Source organism: Coregonus clupeaformis, unplaced genomic scaffold (assembly GCF_020615455.1).
Source record: "Coregonus clupeaformis isolate EN_2021a unplaced genomic scaffold, ASM2061545v1 scaf2038, whole genome shotgun sequence".
Taxonomy (NCBI): Eukaryota; Metazoa; Chordata; class Actinopteri; order Salmoniformes; family Salmonidae; genus Coregonus; species Coregonus clupeaformis.
This window is the reverse complement of record NW_025535492.1, coordinates 64,414-90,401: the sequence shown is the minus strand read 5'-3', so window position 1 is coordinate 90,401 and position 25,988 is coordinate 64,414. Positions and strand designations below refer to the sequence as shown.

The 25,988-nt window shown below is 44.9% G+C and overlaps 1 protein-coding gene across 1 annotated transcript; it reads right to left on the bottom strand.

Annotated features, from left to right (window-relative positions):
* Positions 1 to 20,362: 20,362 nt before the first annotated feature.
* Positions 20,363 to 21,223, bottom strand: LOC121543867 (ammonium transporter Rh type B-like; the record flags this gene model as incomplete). Its single annotated transcript, XM_041854005.2, has 3 exons — positions 21,042 to 21,223; positions 20,727 to 20,877; positions 20,363 to 20,510 (listed from the first exon to the last, which is right to left on the bottom strand). Coding segments are annotated over exons 1-3 (466 nt in total), but the record flags the coding sequence as incomplete, so codon positions are not given.
* Positions 21,224 to 25,988: the final 4,765 nt, after the last annotated feature.

Sequence of the window (25,988 nt, the reverse complement as noted above, 5' to 3'; positions counted from 1 at the left end):
GTCCCTCGCACCAAACCAGTGGTGCGCGTCGCCAGTCCGGTCCGGCCTGTTCCTGCCATTCGCACCAAGCCAGTGGTGCGCGTCGCCAGTCCGGTCCGTCCTGTTCCTGCTCCTCGCACCAAGCCAGTGGTGCGCGTCGCCAGCCCGGTCCGGCCTGTTCCTGTCCCTCGCACCAAACCAGTGGTGCGCGTCGCCAGCCCGGCCCGGCCTGTTCCTGCCCCTCGCACCAAGTCAGTGGTGCGCGTCGCCAGCCCGGTCCGGCCTGTTCCTGCCCCTCGCACCAAGACAGTGGTGCGCGTCGCCAGCCCGGTCCGGCCTGTTCCTGCCCCTCGCACCAAGCCAGTGGTGCGCGTCGCCAGTCCGGTCCGTCCTGTTCCTGCTCCTCGCACCAAGCAAGTGGTGCGCGTCGCCAGCCCAGTCCGGCCTGTTCCTGTCCATCGCACCAAGCCAGTGGTGTGCGTCACCAGCCCGGTCCGGCCTGTTCCTGCCCCTCGCACCAAGCCAGTGGTGCGCGTCGCCAGCCCGGTCCGGCCTGTTCCTGCCCCTCGCACCAAGACAGTGGTGCGCGTCGCCAGCCCGGTCCGTCCTGTCCCTGCCCCTCGCACCAAGCCAGTGGTGCGCGTCGCCAGACCGGCCCGGCCTGTTCCTGCCCCTCGCACCAAGCCAGTGGTGCGCGTCGCCAGCCCGGCACGGCCCGTGCCTTTTCCACCGGTGCCTGGTCCGGCACCGGTCAGCTGCTCCACTCCGGAGCCAGAGTAGTCCGCTCCACCGGGGTCCAGTTCAGGTCCTGTCAGCGGCTCCACTCCAGAACCAGATGTCAACCCCTCTCCAGGGTCGGGGCCTCCCACACCAGGGTCCAGACAGGGCTTGGTGCATCGCGGGAGGACTGAGAGGGGAAGCATCTCGCCGAGGTCCAGACCGGACCAGGGGTGCAACGGGGAGGCAGTAAGGGAGAGGACGTCACGCCCGGAGCCGGAGCCGCCACCGAGGCTAGATGCCCACCCGGACCCTCCCCTGTTAAGTTAGGTTTTGCGGCCGGTGTCCGCAACTTTGGGGGGGGGGGGGTACTTTCACGCCCTGACCTGTAAATGCCTGTTGTTTCTCGTTGGTTTGGTCAGGGTGTGAGTTTCTATGTGTATATCTATGTGTATGATCTAGTATGTGTAGATCTATGTTGGCCGGGTGTGGTTCCCAATCAGAGGCAGCTGTCGATCGTTGTCTCTGATTGGGGATCATACTTAGGCAGACATTTTGCCTACCTTAGTTGTGGGATCTTGACTCTTGTTTGGCTTGTTTGTGTGTAGCCACGTTACGTTGCTTTGTTGTTTTGTCGTGTGTTAACTTCGCTAATAAACATGTATGCATTCCACGCTGCACCTTGGTCCAATCCTGTACTCAACGAACGTGACACTGATTCAACTGATCAAAGTATAATTGTCACGCCCTGACTCTGGGGACTCGTATTTGTTGAGTCAGGGTGTGTATTTTCTGTGAGGTATGTTCTATGTTGCATTTTCTATGTTTAGATCTAGATCGTGTAGATCTATGTTGGCCGGTGTGGTTCCCAATTAGAGGCAGCTGTAGCTCGTTTTCTCTGATTGGGGACCATACTTAGGTAGCCTATTGGCACTAGTGGGTTGTGGGATCTTGTTCCGTGTAAAGGTATGTTGTGTTGTGTTGTGCTGCCTTGGACTTCACGTTTCGTTTTGTTTGTTATTTTGTCGTTGTGTTTGATATTTAATAAACATGTACGCATATCACGCTGCGCCTTGGTCCGTCCCGTTCATCAACGATCGTGACAGAAGATCCCACCAGACCTGGACAAAGCAGTGTGCCGAGGAGGAGCAGAGAAGATGGACTTGGCAGGAGATGAGAGAGGATCTGGCAAGAAAGAGGGAGGCCCTGATCAGGGTGGAGAGGCAATCCCCTCGCACCAATCCAGTGGTGCGCGTTGCCAGTCCGGTCCGTCCTGTTCCTGCTCCTAGCACCAAGCCAGTGGTGCGCGTCGCCAGCCCGGTCCGGCCTGTTCCTGCCCTCGCACCAAACCAGTGGTGCGCGTCGCCAGCCCGGCCCGGCCTGTTCCTGCCCCTCGCACCAAGTCAGTGTTGCGCGTCGCCAGCCCGGTCCGGCCTGTTCCTTCTCCTCGCACCAAGCCAGTGGTGCGCGTCGCCAGCCCGGCCCGGCCTGTTCCTGTCCCTCGCACCAAGCCAGTGGTGCGCGTCACCAGTCCGGTCCGTCCTGTTCCTGCTCCTCGCACCAAGCCAGTGGTGCGCGTCGCCAGCCCGGTCCGGCCTGTTCCTGTCCATCGCACCAAGCCAGTGGTGCGCGTCGCCAGCCCGGTCCGGCCTGTTCCTGCCCCTTGCACCAAGCCAGTGGTGCGCGTCGCCAGCCCGGTCCGGCCTGTTCCTGCCCCTCGCACCAAGCCAGTGGTGCGCGTCGCCAGCCCGGTCCGGCCTGTTCCTGCCCCTCGCACCAAGCCAGTGGTGCGCGTCGCCAGCCCGGCCCGGCCTGTTCCTGTCCCTCGCACCAAGCCAGTGGTGCGCGTCGCCAGCCCGGCCCGGCCCGGCCTGGTCCTGCCCCTCGCACCAAGCCAGTGGTGCGCGTCGCCAGCCCGGTCCAGCCTGGTCCTGCCCCTCGCACCAAACCAGTGGTGCACGTCGCCAGTCCGGTCCGGCCTGTTCCTGCCCCTCGCACCAAGCCAGTGGTGCGCGTCGCCAGTCCGGTCCGTCCTGTACCTGCTCCTCGCACCAAGCCAGTGGTGCGCGTCGCCAGCCCGGTCCGGCCTGTTCCTGACCCTCGCACCAAACCAGTGGTGCGCGTCGCCAGCCCGGCCCGGCCTGGTCCTGCCCCTCGCACCAAGCTAGTGGTGCGCGTCGCTAGCCCGGCCCGGCCTGTTCCTGCCAGTCGCACCAAGCCAGTGGTGCGCGTCGCCAGCCCGGTCCGGCCTGTTCCTGACCCTCGCACCAAACCAGTGGTGCGCGTCGCCAGCCCGGCCCGGCCTGGTCCTGCCCCTCGCACCAAGCCAGTGGTGCGCGTCGCTAGCCCGGCCCGGCCTGTTCCTTCCCCTCGCACCAAGCCAGTGGTGCGCGTCGCCAGCCCGGTCCGGCCTGTTCCTGGTCCTCGCACCAAGCCAGTGGTGCGCGTCGCCAGCCCGGCCCGGCCTGTTCCTGCCCCTCGCACCAAGCCAGTGGTGCGCGTCGCCAGCCCGGCCCGGCCTGCTCCTGCCCCTTGCACCAAGCCAGTGGTGCGTGTGTCCAGTCCGGCACGGCCCGTGCCTGTTCCACCGGTGCCTGGTCCGGCACCGGTCAGCTGCTCCACTCTGGAGCCAGAGCAATCCGCTTCACCGGGGTCCAGTCCAGCTCCGGTCAGCGGCTCCACTCCGGAGCCAGAGCAGTCCACTCCACCGGTGCCTGACCCAGCTCCGGTCAGCTGCTCCACTCCGGAGCCAGAGCAGTCCGTTCCACCGAGGGCCAGTCCTGATCCGGTCAGCGGCTCCACTCCGGAGCCAGAGTAGTCCGCTCCACCGGTGCCTAGTCCAGCTCCGGTCAGCGGCTCCAGTCCGGAGCCTGTGCAGGGGCGCAACAGGGAGGCGGAGAGTAAGTGGTCGTCACGCCCTGAGCCGGATCCGCCTCCGAGGCGGAATGCCCACCCGGTCCCTACCCTGTTATGTTTATGTTGTGCGGTCGGAGTCCGCACCTTTGGGGGGGGGTACTGTCACGCCCTGACTCTGGGGACTCGTATTTGTTGAGTCAGGGTGTGTATTTTCTGTGTGGTATGTTCTATGTTGCATTTTCTATGTTTAGATCTAGATCGTGTAGATCTATGTTGGCCGGTGTGGTTCCCAATCAGAGGCAGCTGTAGCTCTTTGTCTCTGATTGGGGACCATACTTAGGTAGCCTATTGGCACTAGTGAGTTGTGGGATCTTGTTCCGTGTTAAGGTATGTTGTGCTGTGCTGCCTTGGACTTCACGTTTTGTTTTATTTGTTATTTTGTCGTTGTGTTTGATATTTAATAAACATGTACGCATATCACGCTGCGCCTTGGTCCGTCCCGTTCATCAACGATCGTGACAATAATGATTAGTTGATTATTTGAATCAGTTGTGTAATGCTAGAGCAAAAACTAGGACCGAGTTTGGGAAACCCTGCTTTAACCAAAGTCAAAGTATCAAATCATTACAGCTCTGAAGTTCACAAACAATGTTATTCAATTCAAAATGGCCTCCACAATCCCCCGACCTCAACCCAATTGAGATGGTTTGGGATGAGTTGGACCGCAGAGTGAAGGAAAAGCAGCTAACAAGTGCTCAGCATATGTGGGAACTCCTTGAAGACTGTTGGAAAAGCATTCCAGGTGAAGCTGGTTGAGAGAATGCCAAGAGTGTGCAAAGCTGTCATCAAGGCAAAGGGTGGCTATTTGAAGAATCTCAAATATAAAATATATTTTGATTTGTTTAACACTTTTTTGGTTACTACATGATTCCATATGTGTTATTTCGTAGTTTTGATGTCTTCACTATTATTCTACAATGTAGTAATAATGAAAAATCCTTGAATGAGTAGGTGTGTCCAAACTTTTGATTGGTACTGTACTTTCTTAACACTTATTTTTCTTAAAACTGCATTGTTGGTTAAGGGCTTTTCAGTAAGCATTTCACTGTAAGGTCTACACTTGTTCTATTCGGCGCATGTGACAAATACAAATTAATTTTTTTATATAAAATAATACTCTTACCCTCACAATTTCTCTTGCTCTTAGGTAAACAGTATTAAATATCCTGACTTAAGTAAAGGCATGTTCAGATGTTTCATTTCAATTTGATTTATGGACTTTGTGGCTTCTTGGAAATAATCTTTGTGGTAAACCGACAGGTTTTTCAAGAAGCTAGGGTCATGAGTATCCTTGATATTAAGGTGGAGCTGAAGTACTTATTTAGTGTACGCAAACTAACCATGAATGAATGAATGCACAGTAACAAGGTAACTTGTATTCTATACCTAACTAGACATTTTAGCATAATTTAGCTCATCAATTCTAGAAGTGTGAAGAGATAGAGTATTACACTATAGATTTCAAATATAGTCTGTAAACATATTGTCCACAACGTTAACATGACATTTCATATTTTTGTGGTGTCAGTTGAGCTAGGGATTTTGAATGACCTTTTCTTCCCTATATCATAGATAAGAAAGTATGATAAAGAGCAGGTTTGGCATACCAGCCCTGCAACCCTGATGTAGTATCAGTTTGCTGGGATCACCAGTGCATGACTGTGTTAACGAAAGCTTGACACACACATCGGGGTCATGAAGGCTTTTCCAACCCATTTCTGACAGGTCTTTATCAACCTGCAAGAGGCCCTTTCCCCTCCAGTTAAAGACATGCTCCGGAACTTTGGCAACTAGTAAGTCATTTTAAAACCTCCCGCTTTGGGCTGGATGTGTCAATGTGTAGTTCATACATGCATAATCTATGAGCAGAATTACTGTTTTACCTCAATTAGCCACAAAATCCCTCATTTGAAAGCGACTGTTTACTGAAAGCTGAGTGGCGACATTTTCCCTACATTTTCCCCCACTTGGGCCAGCCCCCTAGCAATTCGAGTTCAAGCCAATGAGCTTCAGCCAGTGGAGGCTCCTCAGAGGAGGAAGGTGAGGACCATCCTCCTCAGTGAATTTCATAAACATTTAAATAGTGAAACATTAAAAAAGTTATCATTTTTAGATACAACTTTATTAAATATATTAAAGTCACCAAATAATTGATTATTACACACTGTTTTGCAATGAAGGTCTACAGTAGCCTCAAAAGCACTCTGTAGGGTAGCACCATGGTGTAGCTAGAGGACACCTAGTTTCCATCCTCCTTTGAGTACATTGACTTCAATACAAAACCTAGGAGGCTCATGGTTCTCACCCCCTTCCATAGACTTACACAGTAATTATGACAACTTCCGGAGGACGTCCTTCAACCTATCAGAGCTCTTGCAGCATGAACTGACATGTTATCCACCCAATCAAAGGATCAGAGAATGAATCTAGTACTAAACGCATAAGCTAGAGCTAGCTAGCACTGCAGTGCATAAAATGTGGTGAGTAGTTGACTCAAAGAGAGAGAGAGACAATAGTTGAACAGTTTTTAACAAATTAATTTAGTTAAAAATGAAGGAGAAGCAAGTGAGAGAGAGAGAGAGAGAGAGAGAGAGAGCTATCTATATTTCGTTATATTTGTCACTTTCACTTAGCTAGCGATGTAGCTAGCTAGTTTAGCCTACTCAAACACCCGGCTCAAACAGAGAGGAACGCTATGTTAGCTAGCTGGCTATGGCTATCACACTGGAACTCTTCCAAGTCAAGGTAAGCTTTTGGTTTGTATGTGGCTGCTATGAAAGTGAACTGTGTTTGCGTGTGATCAGGGGTGTATTCATTCCGCCGATTCTGTTGAAAAATGTTCTTAAACGGTAGCAAAGGGAACGAAACGGGGATAAACAGACCTGAATTTGTCCAATAGAAAATCTAGTTTGGGAAAATGTGAGTATCATGTAATAGCCTAAACCTATCGATGTTACATTGAGCTGGGTGAATGGAATATGAATGACAGTTAATAGAAATAAGGCCATGCTCATTCAAAAAAAGATTGTCCTCCCTCATCTTAAACGGCACTGACATCCACTGGCTTCAGCCCCTCGCCATTTGAGTGACAGCTAGCAAGATGCACACACAGCAGAGAAATAGAGAGAGCAATGACGTAGTGCACATATCTGCACATATGTGACGTAGTTCGCAATTTTCGGGGACCACTGTTGGCTAGTGAGCGCTACTTTCAGAACTACTGGCTAAAAAGTATACAAAAGTACCAGATAGTCTTTTTAAAGTGATGCTCCAGAACTTTTGTATAATTTCAGCCAGTAGTTTTGAAAGTGGTGCTCACGAGCCAAAACAGGTCCCCGTTTTTTGTGCACTATGTCATTCAATTGTGTACTACGTCATCCATATCGTATGATATGTTACGTCCTGCCCCAAAAAATAAATAGAAAATATACTGTATATAGATATATTTTTTGTCATTCGTATGATATGTTACAGATCAAATTTGTATAATATGTTAAAAATTTGTTGTACTTAAGATCCCGGACTGTTTGTTTTTCACATTCTTAAAGATGCCCTTTTGTCGCTTTAAACATATTACTGACACATTTTGAACATCGTGAAAGATGTCCCCTACACTCTGTTGTAAAAAGTGCATGTTTCTGACAGGTTTAAAAGGTGCCCCTAAAAGGTTGTTCCTGTAGATGTTTTTGCATAACTTAAACATACAACCTGAGGCTATTGAAATGAACTTGAATTTGACCTTTGTATTTGTATTTGTATTAATTATGGATCCCCATTAGCTGCTGCCAAAACATTACAATACATTCATAAAATATTTCACAACATATTAAGTGTGTGCCCTCCGGCCTCTACTCTACTACCACATATCTATAACACAAAATCCATGTGTAAGTGTGTATAGTGCATATGTTATCATGTGTTTGTATGCATGTGTCTATGTTTGTGTTGATTCGAAGTCCCCACTGTTCCATAAGGTGTATTTTTTAAATCTAATTTTACTGTTGGCATGAGTTACTTGATGTGGAATAGAGTTCCATGTAGTCATGGCTCTATGTAGTACTGTGTAGCTCCCATAGTCTGTTCTTGACTTGGGGACTGTGAAGAGACCTCTGGTGGCATGTCTTGTGGGGTATGCGTAGGTGTCCGGTAGTTCAAACAGACAGCTCGGTGCATTCAACATGTCAATACCTCTCACAAATACAAGTAGTGATGAAGTCAATCTCTCCTCCACTTTGAGCCAGGAGAGATTGACATGCATGTTATTAATGTTAGCTCTCTGTGTACATCCAAGGGTCAGCCGTGCTGCCCTGTTCTGAGCCAAGTCCCTCTTTGTGGTACCTGACCACACGACTGAACAGTAGTCCAGGTGCGACAAAACTAGGGCCTGTAGGACCTGCCTTGTTGATAGTGCTGTTAAGAAGGTAGAGCAGCGCTTTATTATAGACAGACTTCTCCCCATCCTAGCTACTGTTGTATTAATATGTTTTGACTATGACAGCTTACAATCCAGAGTTACTACAAGCAATTTAGTCTCCTCATCTTGCTCAATTTCCACATTATTCATTACAAGATTTAGTTGAGGTTTAGGGTTTAGTGAATGATTTGTCCCAAATACAATGCTTTTAGTTTTTGAAAGTTTTAGGACTAACTTATTTCTTGCCACCCATTCTGAAACTAACTGCAGCTCTTTGTTAAGTGTTGCTATCATTTCAGTTGCTGTGGTAGCTGACGTGTATAGTGTTGAGTCATCCGCATACATAGACACACTGGCTTTACTCAAAGCCAGTGGCATGTTGTTAGTAAAGATTGAAAAAACGAAGGGGCCTAGACAACTGCCCTGGGGAATTCCTGATTCTACCTGGATTTTGTTGGAGAGGCTTCCATTAATGAACACCATCTGTGTTATGTTATACAGGTAACACTTTATCCACAATATAGCTGGGGGCGTAAAGCCATAACACATACGTTTTTCCAACAACAGACTATGATCGATAATGTCAAACGCCGCACTGAAATCTAACAAAACAGCCCCCACAATATTTTTATCATCAATTTCTCTCAGTCAATCATCAGTCATTTGTGTAAGTGCTGTGCTTGTTGAATGTCCTTCCCTATAAGCGTGCTGAAAGTCTGTTGTCATTTTGTTTACTGTAAAATAGCATTTTATCTGGTCAAACACAATTTTTTCAAAAAGTTGACTAAGGGCTGGTAACAGTCTGATTGGTTGGCTATTTGAGCCAGTTAAGGGGGCTTTACTATTCTTAGGTAGGGGAATAACCTTTGCTTCCCTCCAGGCCTGAGGGCACACACTTTCTAGTAGGCTTAAATTGAAGATATTGCAAATAGGAGTGGCAATATTGTCCGCTATTATCCTCAGTAATTTTCCATCCAAGTTGTCAGACCCCGGTGGCTTGTCATTGTTGATCGACAATAATACTTTTTTCACCTCTTTCACACTTACATTAAGGAATTCAAAATTACAATGCTTGTCTTTCATAATTTCTTTGGATGTGTAGTGTCAGTGTTTGTTGCTGGCACGTCATGCCTAAGTTTGCTAATCTTCCCAATGAAAAAATAATTGAAGTAGTTGGCAATATCAATGGGTTTTGTGATGAATGAGCCATCTGATTCAATGAATGATGGAGCGGAGTTTGCCTTTTTGCCCAATATTTCATTTAAGGTGCTCCAAAGCTTTTTACTATCATTCTTTATGTCATTTATCTTTATTTCATAGTGTAGTTTCTTCTTCTTTTTATTCAGTTTAGTCACATGATTTCTCAATTTGCAGTACGTTTGCCAATCGATTGTAAAGCCAGACCTATTTGCCATCTCTTTTCCCTCATCCCTCTCAACCATAAAATTATTCTCCTTCTTTCTGGTTCCGACACGCATCCATTTACGCTCACCTGGAGCCGAACAGTGAGCAGCCATTTTGTGGTTCAAGCTAGTAGAGGCGTGCAGTGTGCTGAAATTGATCATAGTCCAAGAAGGTCCCATTATGATCCTCTTGGATGTTTTGATAGGAAGCATTTAATGATGCCGATAGTCTCATAGAATCCTTATTCAGTTCAAGGCGCTTGGTCAAATGTTTTATTTCTTCATGAAGAGCAATAATCCTTTCTTTAGCTGCATCAAGTTCAATACATTTTTCACAAATGAAGGTATCCATCGGACCTTTCCCCGTGACAACAAAGAACATGTCGCATATTATACATTTAATAGCTTGCGAGTCCCCAGCAGATTTAACCCTAAACAGTGCAAACAACCACCCTCCCAAACTCTGTAAACAACTTGTACGCGCGAAAAACAGTTTTCTTTGAGGTTGAGGTTTGCACATTGTGCAGCATTTTATTTTCGTCTTTCATGCTATCTAAAGTGCAATATGTTCCTTAGGCTATGATATAAATATGACTTGGCACTGACACTAATAGTGTAATAGATGAATGGTTAAGTAATCAAAGCATTTCAAAGCATAATTGAACTGTTGGTTCACTTCCAACTGGGCCCACACTGGTTGAATTAACGTTGTTTCCACGTCCTTGAAATGAAATTACAATGAACCAACATAGAATAGATGTTGAATTGACGTCTGTGCCCAGTGGGTTGGTTGTTGTTGTTTGAGTAAGTCTTTACATTGTGTTGTGTAATCAAAGAAATGCCACAAAAATGTGTGTATCGAATTCCCCTTTTCAAATTTCACTTGTAATGTATTTTGTCTTATAGGAACCTTTACAGTAGATCACAATTTGCTTTGCTTTCCTTTGTGAGTCTTTCATATGAATGTTAGTCAGGTGAACCTAGAAGGCATGCTGACCTGACAAAAACGCTCTACATACGAAAAACGGTACTCTTGTTTTTACTGTCTGCCTCTCTGCACTTTCAGTTGGGCGTTTGACTGCTTTATGCCTTCACAAACTGCCATTGTACAGGGAGAACTGAAAAAGGGTCTACACACATACCTGAGTGAATGGTTTTGTTTTTAATTTCAGTTTCTGGGCCATATTTTACTGATGGTTGTCTATGATGTGTCATGTGATATTCTGGTATACAGATTACCTAGAGGACAACCAGATGCTCCTCCCATTCACACATAGGTTGTTACGGATTGGCTCATTCAAAACTCTGCTGAACCAGTTCTAGTGAGACTTATCTCTGTGCTCGCTTGTAAAAGCTGATATGTTCATCATTGTCATGAGCCTTCTCCCACAATGAGTTACCTGTGCCATTACATTGTTTCTCCAAAGGTATTGCATGCTAATTGTGCTAATCACACCTCCATGAAAAAGAAAAGCCAAGCTTCTATATGTGCTTTGTAGATATGCCAAGGCCTACTGTTCCATGTGTAGCGCACAGCAAGGCATCTCTTACTCACATTCTTATCAGGGTAGCTTATAGTGATAACACTGATTCACTCACTATAGTGAACCTAAGCTCTGGTAGGTTAGGTGAGACGCTATCTCCTCATCTCTGTTATTTCTGACCTGTCGCCCACGGGTCACTGTCCCCACATGTCACTCTTTGTCCCCCCTTGGTGACAACAACATACTGGATAACCCCATAGATTCTCAGTCTAGTTGGTTTTGGGGCACGTGTGCTCCCCATGTGATGGGCAGTCACATAGGCAGAGATCAGAGATAGAGCTCAGGTATAGCCTGTTTACTTATCTCTTTCTCGCTCTGTTTCCCCTGCAGCTACTCTGCACCACTCTCTGCTCTAGCAACACACTGCATGCCTTGGGTGCTGACGGACAGCACATGAGGAAATAGGTGTGTGTGTGTGAGAAAGTGAGAAGAACTGTATTTTGGTTAGGAATGCAATCACAACAATGCCTTCCTAAACACATACTTGACTTGCACACAAACGGAGTCACTTATTCTCAAATCACCTGAGGAAGAGGAGTTAGTAGGTGCGCTCTCACATCTATAGTCTTTGATGGAGTCCGCCACTTCAGAATTTCTCTCCTAGCCTTAGTTCTAAGCATGCAAGCACAGTAGTACTATAATGTTCCGTAACACACACCTCCACACACACAGGTTTGCAGGTTATGTGTGAAGTACCTGTATGGTGTACTACTGTATGTTATCGTAGGTTGCATAATGGACAGGTCCTTTCTTGTGCTTATCGCATCGGATCAGGTGCCAAGGCTCCAGTAGCCGATTCTGTTATAATGCATGTCCCTTCTTTGCATCCCCCCACATGTCCCATCAGCCCTGCCTGATGGCCAGATTGTCTTATCTGAGAGGCCCAGGAGCCAGCCTGCAGATGGAGTGACAATAGAACACTTCATAGCACAACTCTTTTACACATATTTGTGGTAGTGCAGCTGCTGGAATTCTACAGTTGATGCTTGTGGGGGCAGTGGTGGTTGACACACTGAGTGGTGTGTGTGTGTATAATATGTAATTAATTCCTTTGGATTGTGTGTCTACGCTAATAAATGTAATTATTCAAATGTAGATGGACTTTTATTGGAGGTGGAATCTGTGGTAAAAGGAACAGTCTTGAGATTTTCCAATACATAGGCCTATTGGAACTGCATTATGGCATTTCACAATGTCTAATGTTTATGTTAAATAGATTAAATATGTTACAGTTTGAGACTCTTATCAGAGCAAAGGAAATGATGACAGAGATAGTGTTTGTACCAGCACGGGACAGGCTTGCATCTGGCTTACAAAAACTGTTGGACACCATGTGAGTGTCCCCGCTATGCCTGAGTGTATGTGCTGGAATGACAGTGACTCCTGGCATCTCACAGGCATCTGGCATAGCCGCACATCTCTAGCCGTGGTTACACCTTGCATTAACATGTGGTTGTCGTCATCCGATCAAGATGATCCGATCGAAATTTGTTTTGTCTACACATGGTAATAAAATGTCTCTAGCTGCCCACTGCGTCCATATTGTGACCAGATTATCTGGTCCCTCCCTATATGCAAATGAATCCAACCTGCCTTGAACCTCCCGTTATGACACAAGCTGTAGAAATCGACAGAAAACAGCAGACTTTTATATTCAATAGTTTATACTCTCATCATTACAGCCTACTTTTGTTATCCAACGATTTAAGACTAGGTGTAATAGGCTACCGTCCCGATAACCTGGACCTGTCCACAGCCGTACAAATAAATATTCAGAGAATCTCTCCCATCCCTAAGAAAGTCACCACACAAACAAACGGAGTATCTGGATGTGTGTACAAAATAGAATTAATGCACAGTATAAATACAAATTAGACTTAGGGGCCTTATGCACATAGTAGAAACAGAAACAGGTTAAGTTACAGAGTAGGCTACAAAGCGCATCTCCAAATGACGCAATGCATTTTTTCAAACAGGTCTGAACAGGGTTGATCTTTAAGCATGGATGTTTACATAGTTGTCTTTATAATAACGTTAATGATTGAAAAGGCAAATATTGTATGCTCTCTAAAGAAACTGGCATGTATAGGCCTACAAAGGAGCATGCACGTAAAGCAAATACTATGGAGGAATAAAGTGTAAATCTAAAAGAAGTCCTTTGGATTGTACACAGGGCCGTGCACAGACCTTTGGTGGGGCAGGTGCTCAAAGTAAAAAAAGGGCACCCCTCCTCACACACACACTTTAATTCCATCACTCACTTTTCTACTGCTTCTGGAGCCAAATTCTCCATTATTTGTTTTAACATAGGCCTTCAATTTCATCAAAAACACACTCACTCATCACACATTGTATGCTAAGCAAGCTAGAACCAAAGATGAAAGTTTAGTTAAGTATCTTTGCTAGAACCACTATGGGTGGTCATCGCTAATCAGTGTTTCTTCTGGACATTTTTGTAGCAGTCGTTTGTAGAACGACTGTGAAAAGGTCAGCTCTGGTGACTTTTTAAAAGGACATTTTTTTTTGGGGTGGGGGGGGTGCCCAGATAGCATATGAACCCGTCATAAGTCATGGCAAAATGTTTAGAATTACAGTCAATTAGCTTTATAACTGCAACATTTTCTCTCAGCCTCATGGCAAAAATGTGTAGAATAACATGATATTAGCTATAAAACTGCAAATTCTTCTCTCTGTCCCATGGCAAAATATGTAGAGGTCTTTCTTGGACCTGATGGGGGTGGGGGGAGGGTCCTCGCGAAACTGTGCTGCGCCACTGGTTGATACTTGACTAGGGAGGGGGGAGGATTGAGGAGGACGAATGACAACGTTCCTAATATGTATTCCATACCAGTGACTATCATGCTGTCTGGAGGACTGTGTACTGTGTTTCATGTGCAAGCAGGTTTGGCTGCCACAGTGGCACAAAGCGCTAAATAACATTTAGAACGTTGTTGTACCTAGACAGAGCTAAATAACCTTTATAACGATGTTGTATCCGGACAGATTATTGAAAGTATGTTTGGTAGAAATACTATGATGTAAAAAAAAAGCGTCACAGCTAAATGAATGGAGCGGAAACATGAATGTCGCTAATGTAGGCGAGATGAATCAGCTAGTTAGCTTGGCTATGCTAGTCTTTACTTGATTTGAATTTGTTATGTTACTGACAAACAGTCGAACAGCAGTTGCCTCCATCCCTGTCCCTGTCCCTGAGACAACACATGCTAGCAACTACAAAGTAACCTACTACTGGCCGTATTAATTTCAAACTCACCGCTCACCACCAATCAAAGGGCACTTTTTTCATAGGAGGGCAAAAGGGCAGGTGCTCCAGCACCCCTAGTGCTCTGTCAGTGCATGTGCCTGATTGTACATTATATTGGACAGTGCCATACTTACAGAAAGCTCTGCGCCTTTACGCATCAGTTTGGACATCTTTGGAGATTTTTCAGGAAAATGCTAAAAGATTCACAGAATAGCAGGATATATACAGGATTGCATTATATACCAGGGGTCAGATTCTTATTCAGTATAGGCCTAAACAGTACCCTACCATAGGGGAAGAAATGTGACATGCTGGGAGAAGAACGACCATAGTTTGGTTTCCTCCAAATCATTGATCAGTGATAATTCACTAACAGAGTCTCTTTCACTCATCGAGAGTTGATAGACTGCTATTGCATTACAGAATTTAAATTGAACTACAAATGTATTGGGGATGCATGGGACGGTGGGCGGGTGGTGGGATGGTCAGCCAATACCCCATCCAGCTCTGAATAAAATTTGCATTTTTTTCTCCCATTCCCACTCCTGCTATGATAGTCCTTTGCCTTTCTGTACGATGTTTTCCAATATTTGGTTTTGCGCTGGCATTGGACATGAGAACGGGATAACCGTTTTTCCCTCATTCGCGACTAAATCTACATAACTTTATTTCTATATGCTTGATCTAATTTCGATCGGACTGTGGCATCCGACCACAGTGCAAGTAGACATTTCCCACTGAGCACAGACGTAAATTCAACGTCTATTCCAAGTTAGTTCAAGTGTGTGCCCAGGTTGATTTTTAATGAAGAGGAGGAATTGTAGAGGTATCTTTGTCCATAATTATACCTCAACTGGCCGGAGTGATTTTTCTTTAGAGGGGGGGGGACAACCGTGATGTTAGCCAAAAGTATATGCTTTCGTTGTCAGGATTCGTTTGCACTTTAAGGATATCCGTACAAGATGCGTCTTCGACTACCTCCTGAGGTGGTCAGGAACATCTAATCACAATCAGATAACAATGCGTCTTTTGATTGTCTACACCTGTCGACAAATGTGGGCACAATCAGAATGTGGACAAGATCAGAATTTAAGAAATTGCTTATTCCATTTACTAATAAGCATGCACCCATTAAGAAAAAAATTGATTGAAGAGGAATTGAAAAATGGTATGGTTGAGAGGATGAGGCAAAGGAATGGAAAATAAGTCTGGCAGCACAGCCGATCGGCAAATGTACTGTAAATGGTGTCACGACTTCCTCCGAAGCTGCCTCCCCTCCTTGTTCGGGCAGGCTTCGGCGTTCGTCGTCACCGGCCTTCTAGCCACTGTCGCTCCATATCTCATCATTCCATTTGTCTTGTCTTGTCAATTACACACATCAGGTTCATATTCCCCTCATTAGTACATGTATAAGTGTTCCCTCTGCCCCCTTGTCCTTGTGGGTGATTGTTTCATGTGAGATGAGTGTAGCTCGGTGGAGCTACCTGTACTTTGTATTGCCGGGTTATATTTTCCCTGTGTGCCTGTATTTGTTCCAGTGCGCCTGTTTTGCGCACTGGACTGTTGACGCTATCCAGCGTAACTGTGTACTACGGAATAAACTCTGTATTCTGTGATTTACCCTCCTGCGCCTGACTCCTTCAAATCACACTATCACAAATTGAGAAATGATGTGACTAAGTAAGCAAAAAGAAGAAGAAACTGTTCTACGAAACAAAGATAAATTATATAAAGGATGATAGTAAAACATTTTGAACTGCCTTAAATGAGATTTTGGGCAAAACGCCGAACTCAGCTCCATCCTTCATTTAATCAGATGTCTCATTTATCACAAAACCCACTGATATTGCCAACTACTTTAATAACTTTTTTCATTGGCAAGATTAGAAAAATTAGGCATGACATGCCAACAACAAACTCTGAACCTACACATCAATGCATAACTGACCAAATTATGAAAGACAAGTATTGTAAAGAGGTGAAAAAAGTATTGTTGCCTACAGGAAACCGTGTGTCCTCAGGCCTGGAGGGAAGCAAAAGTAATTCCGCTACCCAAGAATAGCAAACCACCCTTTACTGGTTCAAACAACCAATCAGCCTGCTACGAACCCTTAGTAAACTTTTGAAAAAAATTGTGTTTGATCAGATCCAATGCTATATCACAGTAAACAAATGACCAACTGACTTTCAGCACGCTTATAGCGAAGGGCACTCAACATGTACGGCACTCACACAAATGACTGATGATTGGCGCAAATAAATTGATAATAAGAAGATTGTGAGAGCTGTTTTGTTAGACTTCAGTGCAGCTTTTGACATTATCGATCATAATCTTCAGGCCTAAGGGTTGAACTAGCAACGATGCATTAACATGGTGAGAGCACTAGTTGTGCCATTAAAGGTTCAGACCTCTTGACACTTTGCAGTGAACACACTAGGCTACACTCATAAACAGGGATGCTCGAAAAGTAGAACTTGGGAATGGGATGCAACTCATCTGCCACACTGATCCTCAACACTGGGGCCCCTCAGGGGTGCGTGCTTAGTCCCCTCCTGTACTCCCTGTTCACCCACGACTGCGTGGCCAAGCATGACTCCAACACCATCATTAAGTTTGCTGATGACACAACAGTGGTAGGCCGGATCACCGACAGCCTATAGGAAGGAGGTCAGAGACCCAGCAGTGTGGTTCCAGGACAACAACCTCTCCCTCAATGTGAGCAAGACAAAGGAGCTGATCATGGACTACAGGAAAAGGAGGGCCGAACAGGCCCCCATTAACATTGACGGGGCTGTAGGGGAGCGGGTTGAGAGTTTCAAGTTCCTTGGTGTCCACATCACCAACAAACTATCATGGTCCAAACACACCAAGACAGTCGTGAAGAGGGCATGACAACACATTTTCCCCTTAGGAGACTGAAAATATTTGGCATGGGTCCCCAGATCCTCAAAAAGTTATACAGCTGCACCATCGAGAGCATCCTGACCGGTTGCATCACCACCTGGTATGGCAACTGCTCGGCATCCGACCGCAAGGCGCTACAGAGGGTAGTGCGTACGGCCCAGTACATCACTGGGGCCAAGCTTCCTGCCATCCAGGACCTACAGCGGGGAGAACAAGTATTTGATACACTGCCGATTTTGCAGGTTTTCCTACTTACATAGGTACACTTCAACTGTGAGAGACAGAATCTAAAACAAAAATCAAGAAAATCACATAGTATGATGTTTAAGTAAATCATTTGCATTTTATTGCATGACATAAGTATTTGATCACCTACCAACCAGTAAGAATTCCGGCTCTCACAGACCTGTTAGTTTTTCTTTAAGAAGCCCTCCTGTTCTCCACTCATTACCTGTATTAACTGCACCTGTTTGAACTCGTTACCTGTATAAAAGACACCTGTCCACACACTCAATCAAACAGACTCCAACCTCTCCACAATGGCCAAGACCAGAGAGCTGTGTAAGGACACCAGGGATACATTTGTAGACCTGCACAAGGCTGGGATGGGCTACAGGACAATAGGCAAGCAGCTTGGTGAGAAGGCAACAACTGTTGGCGCAATAATTAGAAAATGGAAGAAGTTCAAGATGACGGTCAATCACCCTCGGTCTGGGGCTCCATGCAATATCTCACCTCGTGGGGCATCAATGATCATGAGGAAGGTGAGGGATCAGCCCAGAACTATACGGCAGGACCTGGTCAATGACCTGAAGAGAGCTCGGACCACAGTCTCAAAGAAAACCATTAGTAACACACTACGCCGTCATGGATTAAAATCCTGCAGTGCATGCAAGGTCCCCCGGCTCAAGCCAGCGCATGTCCAGGCCCGTCTGAAGTTTGCCAATGACCATCTGGATGATCCAGAGGAGGAATGGGAGAAGGTCATGTGGTCTGATGAGACAAAAATATAGCTTTTTGGTCTAAACTCCACTCGCCGTGTTTGGAGGAAGAAGAAGGATGAGTACAACCCCAAGAACACCATCCAAACCGTGAAGCATGGAGGTGGAAACATCATTCTTTGGGGATGCTTTTCTGCAAAGGGGACAGGACGACTGCACAATTTTGAGGGGAGGATGGATGTGGCCATGTATCGCGAGATCTTGGCCAACAACCTCCTTCCCTCAGTAAGAGCATTGAAGATGGGTCGTGACTGGGTCTTCCAGCATGACAACGACCCGAAACACACAGCCAGGGCATCGAAGGAGTGGCTCCGTAAGACGCATCTCAAGGTCCTGGAGTGGCCTAGCCAGTCTTCAGACCTGAACCCAATAGAAAATCTTTGGAGGGAGCTGAAAGTCCGTATTGCCCAGCGACAGCCCCGAAACCTGAAGGATCGAGTGGCGCAGTGGTCTAAGGCACTGCATCGCAGTGCTAGCTGTGCCACTAGAGATCCTGGTTCGAATCCAGGCTCTGTCGTAGCCGGCCGCGACCGGGAGACCCATGGGGCGGCGCACAATTGGCCCAGCGTCGTCCAGGGTAGGGGAGGGAATGGCCGGCAGGGGATGTAGCTCAGTTGGTAGAGCATGGCATTTGCAACGCCAGGGTTGTGGGTTCGATAAAATAATGTATGTGCTAACTGTAAGTCGCTCTGGATAAGAGCGTCTGCTAAATGACTAAAATGTAAATGTAAATCTGGAGAAGGTCTGTATGGAGGAGTGGGCCAAAATCCCTGCTGCAGTGTGTGCAAACCTGGTCAAGACCTACAGGAAACGTATGATCTCTGTAATTGCAAACAAAGGTTTCTGTACCAAATATTAAGTTTCTGGATTTTTGTTTTAGATTCCGTCTCTCACAGTTGAAGTGTACCTATGATAAAAATTACAGACCTCTACATGCTTTGTAAGTAGGAAAACCTGCAAAATCGGCAGTGTATCAAATACTTGTTCTCCCCACTGTATATACTATGCAGTGTCAGATGAAGGCACAAAAAATTGTCAAAGACTCCAGTCACCCAAGTCATAGAATGTTCTCTCTGCTACCACACGGCAAGTGGTACTGGAGCACCAAGTCTAGGTCCAAAAGGCTCCTTAACAGCTTCTTCCCCCAAGCCATAAGACTGCTGAACAATTAATCAAATGGCCACCCGGACTATTTACATTGCCCCCCCACCCCCACCCCACGCTGCTACATGCTGTTTATAATCTATTGATAGTCACTTTACCCCTACCTACATGTACAAATTACCTCGACTAACCTGAACCCCCACACATTGACTCGGTACCGGTACCCCCTGTATATAGCCTCATTATTGTTATTTTATTGTGTTACTTTTTATTTAATTTTTTACTTTACTTTATTTAGTAAATATTTTCTTAACTCTGTTTGTTGAAATGCATTGTTGGTTAAGGGCTTGTAAGTAAGCATTTCACCTGTTGTATTCGGCGCATGTGACAAATAAAATTGGATTGTATATATATATTTATTAAAATATGAATATCATACAGTGGACACCTAAGCCTTTGCATACAATGCCCTGATAAGATTAGTGCTCAAATCTGAACCGTGAGGTGGACAATTATTATTTTATGAAAGTAGGCCGTTTTGTTGTATTTTTTATAGGCTATAAAGTTTTGCATATGCTATACATCGAAACACATGGAATAGTGTTTTTGTAATTTGTTATAGGCTGTTTTTAAGGACACATACAGTGGGGGAAAAAAGTATTTAGTCAGCCACCAATTGTGCAAGTTCTCCCACTTAAAAAGATGAGAGAGGCTTGTAATTTTCATCATAGGTACACGTCAACTATGACAGACAAATTGAGAGAAAAAAAATCCAGAAAATCACATTGTAGGATTTTTTATGAATTTATTTGCAAATTATGGTGGAAAATAAGTATTTGGTCAATAACAAAAGTTAAAAATAAGTATTAGCATACAGGTATGTAATATAGTCCTTTAGTTTAGCAAGCTTACAGGTAAGGTTTTTTCCTGGGGAGGTGGATGTACTGTACTCTTAATTATGACACAGATTCCCATACATTGGCATTGGCATGCATAGTCAAAACATAACTGGCGTCTTCAGAAAATGAAGGTTAAGTTGTCCGACTTGTTGATGGTAGCTATTTGTATCTAATGTACGGGCTTCCTGCTTACGATGAGCAGGAGGTATTCTTACCAATCATGGCAAAGAGGTCAGAGTGGTAGACAGAGCAGTTCTTGTGTTTGCTCTTGTCCAGGTTGGGGCGGTAGAGAACACGAGCCACCATCAGGCCAAAGTAAGCTCCAAAGGTGTGGATGGTCATGGAGCCACCAGCATCCTTGGCCTAAAGGTGAACATGATCTAATTTAAGGGGTGTAAAAAGCTTAGTCTAAAAGTATATTATGCAAGAGTGATGAGAAAGCCTAATAGGAGAGTAAGCATAATAGTACGTAAAAAAAAACAGTTTTAGTGTAGGTTTGTATACACACATATAAGCCTTAAGGCTGCAAGACATGAATTGTACGTTTAATGGTACACCTAAAGACACACACACACTCACCCCCAGAACAGAAAGCACAATGAACTCATTGATTGCGAACAGGGTGACTTCAATCACAGACATGACCAGCAGCTGGACTGGACTGGTCTTCCCCAGGACCGCCCCGAACGAGATAAGCACTGAGCCCGTGCAGAAGTCAGCGTTGATCATACTGCAGGAGGGAGAAACACTCTTAATGATAGGGTTTATTATGGGATACACTACAGTATACACTTACACCCGTATGATATGACATGTATACACATCACATGTATCTGCTGGTGTGTTGTGTTTATTTTAGTATGAAATGTAGGTTAGTGTGTGCATGAGCCGTACTTCTCTATTCCGATGTGGATCTTGCCCCCGTGCATGCCGTGGACAAAGCCCTGCATGAGAGTGGCCCACTGCAGAGCGAAGGCCGCAATGAGGAAGTTGAAGCCCACACTGCTAAAGCCGTAACGTTGCAGGAACGTCATGAGGAAACCAAAGCCAATGAAGATCATCACGTGCACATCCTGAAAGCCTGAACAAAGTAGGAGAACACAGTACAGATTATTTTATTGCGTTGGATGCACATTGTCACTATTCAAGTGCCTGTGTGGTCAGTCTTGCAAACATTTTAACAATCCCCTTCTTATGGTTTGGTGAGAAAGACTGTCTTATGACAGTAGTATACAGTGGGGAAAAAAAGTATTTAGTCAGCCACCAATTGTGCAAGTTCTCCCACTTAAAAAGATGAGAGAGGCCTGTAATTTTCATCATAGGTACACGTCAACTATGACAGACAAAATGAGAATTTTTTTCTCCAGAAAATCACATTGTAGGATTTTTTAGGAATTTACTTGCAAATTATGGTGGAAAATAAGTATTTGGTCAATAACAAAAGTTTCTCAATACTTTGTTATATACCCTTTGTTGGCAATGACACAGGTCAAACGTTTTCTGTAAGTCTTCACAAGGTTTTCACACACTGTTGCTGGTATTTTGGCCCATTCCTCCATGCAGATCTCCTCTAGAGCAGTGATGTTTTGGGGCTGTCGCTGGGCAACACAGACTTTCAACTCCCTCCAAAGATTTTCTATGGGGTTGAGATCTGGAGACTGGCTATGCCACTCCAGGACCTTGAAATGCTTCTTACGAAGCCACTCCTTCGTTGCCCGGGCGGTGTGTTTGGGATCATTGTCATGCTGAAAGACCCAGCCACGTTTCATCTTCAATGCCCTTGCTGATGGAAGGAGGTTTTCACTCAAAATCTCACGATACATGGCCCCATTCATTCTTTCCTTTACACGGATCAGTCGTCCTGGTCCCTTTGCAGAAAAACAGCCCCAAAGCATGATGTTTCCACCCCCATGCTTCACAGTAGGTATGGTGTTCTTTGGATGCAACTCAGCATTCTTTGTCCTCCAAACACGACGAGTTGAGTTTTTACCAAAAAGTTCTATTTTGGTTTCATCTGACCATATGACATTCTCCCAATCCTCTTCTGGATCATCCAAATGCACTCTAGCAAACTTCAGACGGGCCTGGACATGTACTGGCTTAAGCAGGGGGACACGTCTGGCACTGCAGGATTTGAGTCCCTGGCAGCGTAGTGTGTTACTGATGGTAGGCTTTGTTACTTTGGTCCTGGGATTTTTGCTCACCGTTCTTGTGATCATTTTGACCCCACGGGGTGAGATCTTGCGTGGAGCCCCAGATCGAGGGAGATTATCAGTGGTCTTGTATGTCTTCCATTTCCTAATAATTGCTCCCACAGTTGATTTCTTCAAACCAAGCTGCTTACCTATTGCAGATTCAGTCTTCCCAGCCTGGTGCAGGTCTACAATTTTGTTTCTGGTGTCCTTAGACAGCTCTTTGGTCTTGGCCATAGTGGAGTTTGGAGTGTGACTGTTTGAGGTTGTGGACAGGTGTCTTTTATACTGATAACAAGTTCAAACAGGTGCCATTAATACAGGTAACGAGTGGAGGACAGAGGGGCCTCTTAAAGAAGAACTTACAGGTCTTTGAGAGCCAGAAATCTTGCTTGTTTGTAGGTGACCAAATACTGATTTTCCACCATAATTTGCAAATAAATTCATTAAAAATCCTACAATGTGATTTTCTGGATTTTTAAAAATCAATTTGTCTGTCATAGTTGACGTGTACCTATGATGAAAATTACAGGCCTCTCTCGTCTTTTTAAGTGGGAGAACTTGCACAATTGGTGGCTGACTAAATACTTTTTTTCCCCACTGTAAATGTGACTCATTTGGCCAACATCCCTTATTTATTGATGACGCTGGCTGCGCCAGGTTGTATCTGAATGCATATGAATGTTCATTAAATGTCTCAAATGTCCGGTAAATTAAAATCTTCCCTGTCATGTTGCCCAGCGCCAAAGGAAAGTCTGAAATGGCATATTGTTTTTATGAAGATTTTAGAATATTCACATGAAAATCTGTCGCCAAATGGATGGATAATAATAAACTCCCTAAAGACTCTGGCACTAGTCCAGGGTCACTTTGATTATGCCTGCACATCATGGTTCACCAGCAACCCCAAACATCTAATTTATAAGCTACCAGCCAAACAAGCTTGTAAGAATTGTACTTTAACTCCCCCCTCATCTGGAGATTGAGCATTTTTTCATCTCTATCTCTGTAATGTGTCTGTATCTATGTAATTGTAGATGTATATATGTAAAATGTTAAATAATAATAGGGACCACAATGGAAATAAGTCCCCAACTTTATTGTGCAATCCCGGTCACTTTATAAAAATCTTTGTGCATACAGTGCCTTCGGAAATCATTCAGACCCCTTGACTTTTTACACATTTTGTTATGTTACAGCCTATTCTAAAATGTAATAAATAAATAAAAATCCACATCAATCTACACACAATACCCCATAATGACGAAAACATGTTTTTATAAATGTTTGCAAATGTATAAAAAAAAAAAATAAAAAAATACCTTATTTACATAAGTATTCAGACCCTTTGCTATGAGTCTCGAAATTGAGCAACCTGTTTCCATTGATCAACTTTGAAATGTTTCTACAACTTGATTGGAGTCCACCTGTGTTAAATTCAATTGATTTGACATGATTTGGAAAGGTACACGCCTGTCGATATAAGGTCCCACAGTTGACAGTGCATGTCAGAGCAAAAACCAAGCCATGAGCTCAAAGGAATTGACCGTAGAGCTCCGAGACAGGATTGTGTCCAGGCACAGATCTGGGGAAGGGTACCAAAAAATGTCTGCAGCATTGAAGGTCTCCAAGAACACAGTGGCCTCCATCATTCTTAAATGGAAGAAGTTTGGAACCACCAAGACTCTTCCTAGAGCTGGCCCCCTGGCCAAACTGAGCAATCGGGGGAGAAGGGCCTTAGTCAGGGAGATGACCAAGAACCCGATGGGCACACTGACAGAGCTCTAGAGTTCCTCTTTGGAGATGGGAGAACCTTCCAGAAAGACAACCATCTCTGCAGCACTCCACCAATCAGGCCTTTATGGTAGAGTGGCCAGACAGAAGTCACTCCTCAGTAAAAGGCAGATGACAGCCCGCTTGGAGTTTGCCAAAAGGCACCTAAAGACTCTCAGACCATGAGAAACAAGATTATCTGGTCTGATGACACCAAGATTGAACTCTTTGGCCTGAATGCCAAGCGTCACGTCTGGAGGAAACCTGGCACCATCCCTACGGTGAAGCATGGTGGTGGCAGCATCATGCTGTGGGGATGTTTTTCAGCGGCTGGGACTGGGAGACTAGTCAGGATCGAGGAAAAGATAAACGGATCAAAGTACAGAGAACCTTGATGAAAACCTGCTCCAGAGCGGTCAGGACCTCAGACTGGGGCGAAGGTTCACCTTCCAACAGGACAATGACCATAAGCACACAGCCAAGACAATGCAGGAGTGGCTTCGGGACAACTCTTTGAATGTCCTTGAGTGGCCCAGCCAGAGCCCGGACTTGAACCTGATCGAACATCTCTGGAGAGACCTGAAAATAGCTGTGGAGCAACGCTCCCCATCCAACATGACAGAGCTTGAGAGGATCTGCAGAGAAGAATGGGAGAAACTCTCCAAATACAGGTGTGCCAAAGATGCTTCAACAAAGTACTGAGTAAACGGTCTGAATACTTATGTAAATGTGATATTTCTGTGTTTTATTTGTAACAAATTTGCAAAAATTTCTAAAACCCAGTTTTTGCTTTGTCATTATGGGGCATTGTGTGTAGATTGATGAGGGGAAAAAACAGTTTAATGCATTTTAGAATAAGGCTGTAATGTAACAAAATGTGGAAAAAGTCAAAGGCACTGTATATATTTGTTACTGCTCAACTAAAACAATCTCGGTCAACCAACAGCCTAACGACCAAAAAATATTCCAGTCAACTAATTGGGGTCAGCCCTAAATGTACTCAATAAAACACCTCCTTTATAAATGACCAAAGGGATCCCTTACACCAGGCTAACCTCTGTCAAATTGATATTTTGCCCATGAGCCAGGGCTTCTGTTTGTTGACTTCAAAAGTCACAATTATCAAGATGGTGAGACACTATGTACAGAACATGGTCAATATGTTATATTCTCTGCCCATCAGTGTCCTAACCTGGGCAAACATGTAATTTACTAATCTGAGTATATGCTATCAGTTTAGAGAAGAATGCTCCTGAGTTAAACTATGGGGCTAAGTAAGTGAAACTCAATTGTTTTGAAGGGGCTGATGATTTAGATGTGCCCTGTAGCCCACCCTGTCAACGTACCGTGGGGAGGAATGTTAGTGGGTCTCACGGAAAGACAGGATGAAACATGTTACACTAGAAAAATCACAGTTTACTTATTTACTTATACCTCTGCCTACTCCATGGCTTGTTTTTCAAATTATGAGTAAAACATATTTCACTTTATTTGAAACGGTGAGCCAGACATAATTAAACATGCTTGTTTATATAACGAATAGGAATTTGGGGGGCTAAAATGATTCAATATTAAAGCATTAAACCTCTCCCTTTCTTGCAGTCAAATGACCTAGTGGTCTCATGGGTGGAATGTTATTCATACTTTTCATAATTAATAAACATTATTTCAAAAATCTGCAAAACATCTTGTGTTTCTATGTCAAACGGTTTTGTTATATTTCAGTCTTCTGTGATGTATATAAAGTGTAATATTGGTATGCAAACTCAAAATTGAATACATTTCAACTCTATATCTTATTTTTTAAGCCCATAAAGATGTGTGTGAGGTGTATACTTTTGTTTCAAAGTAGATTTCTTTATGACTACTGCAGTAA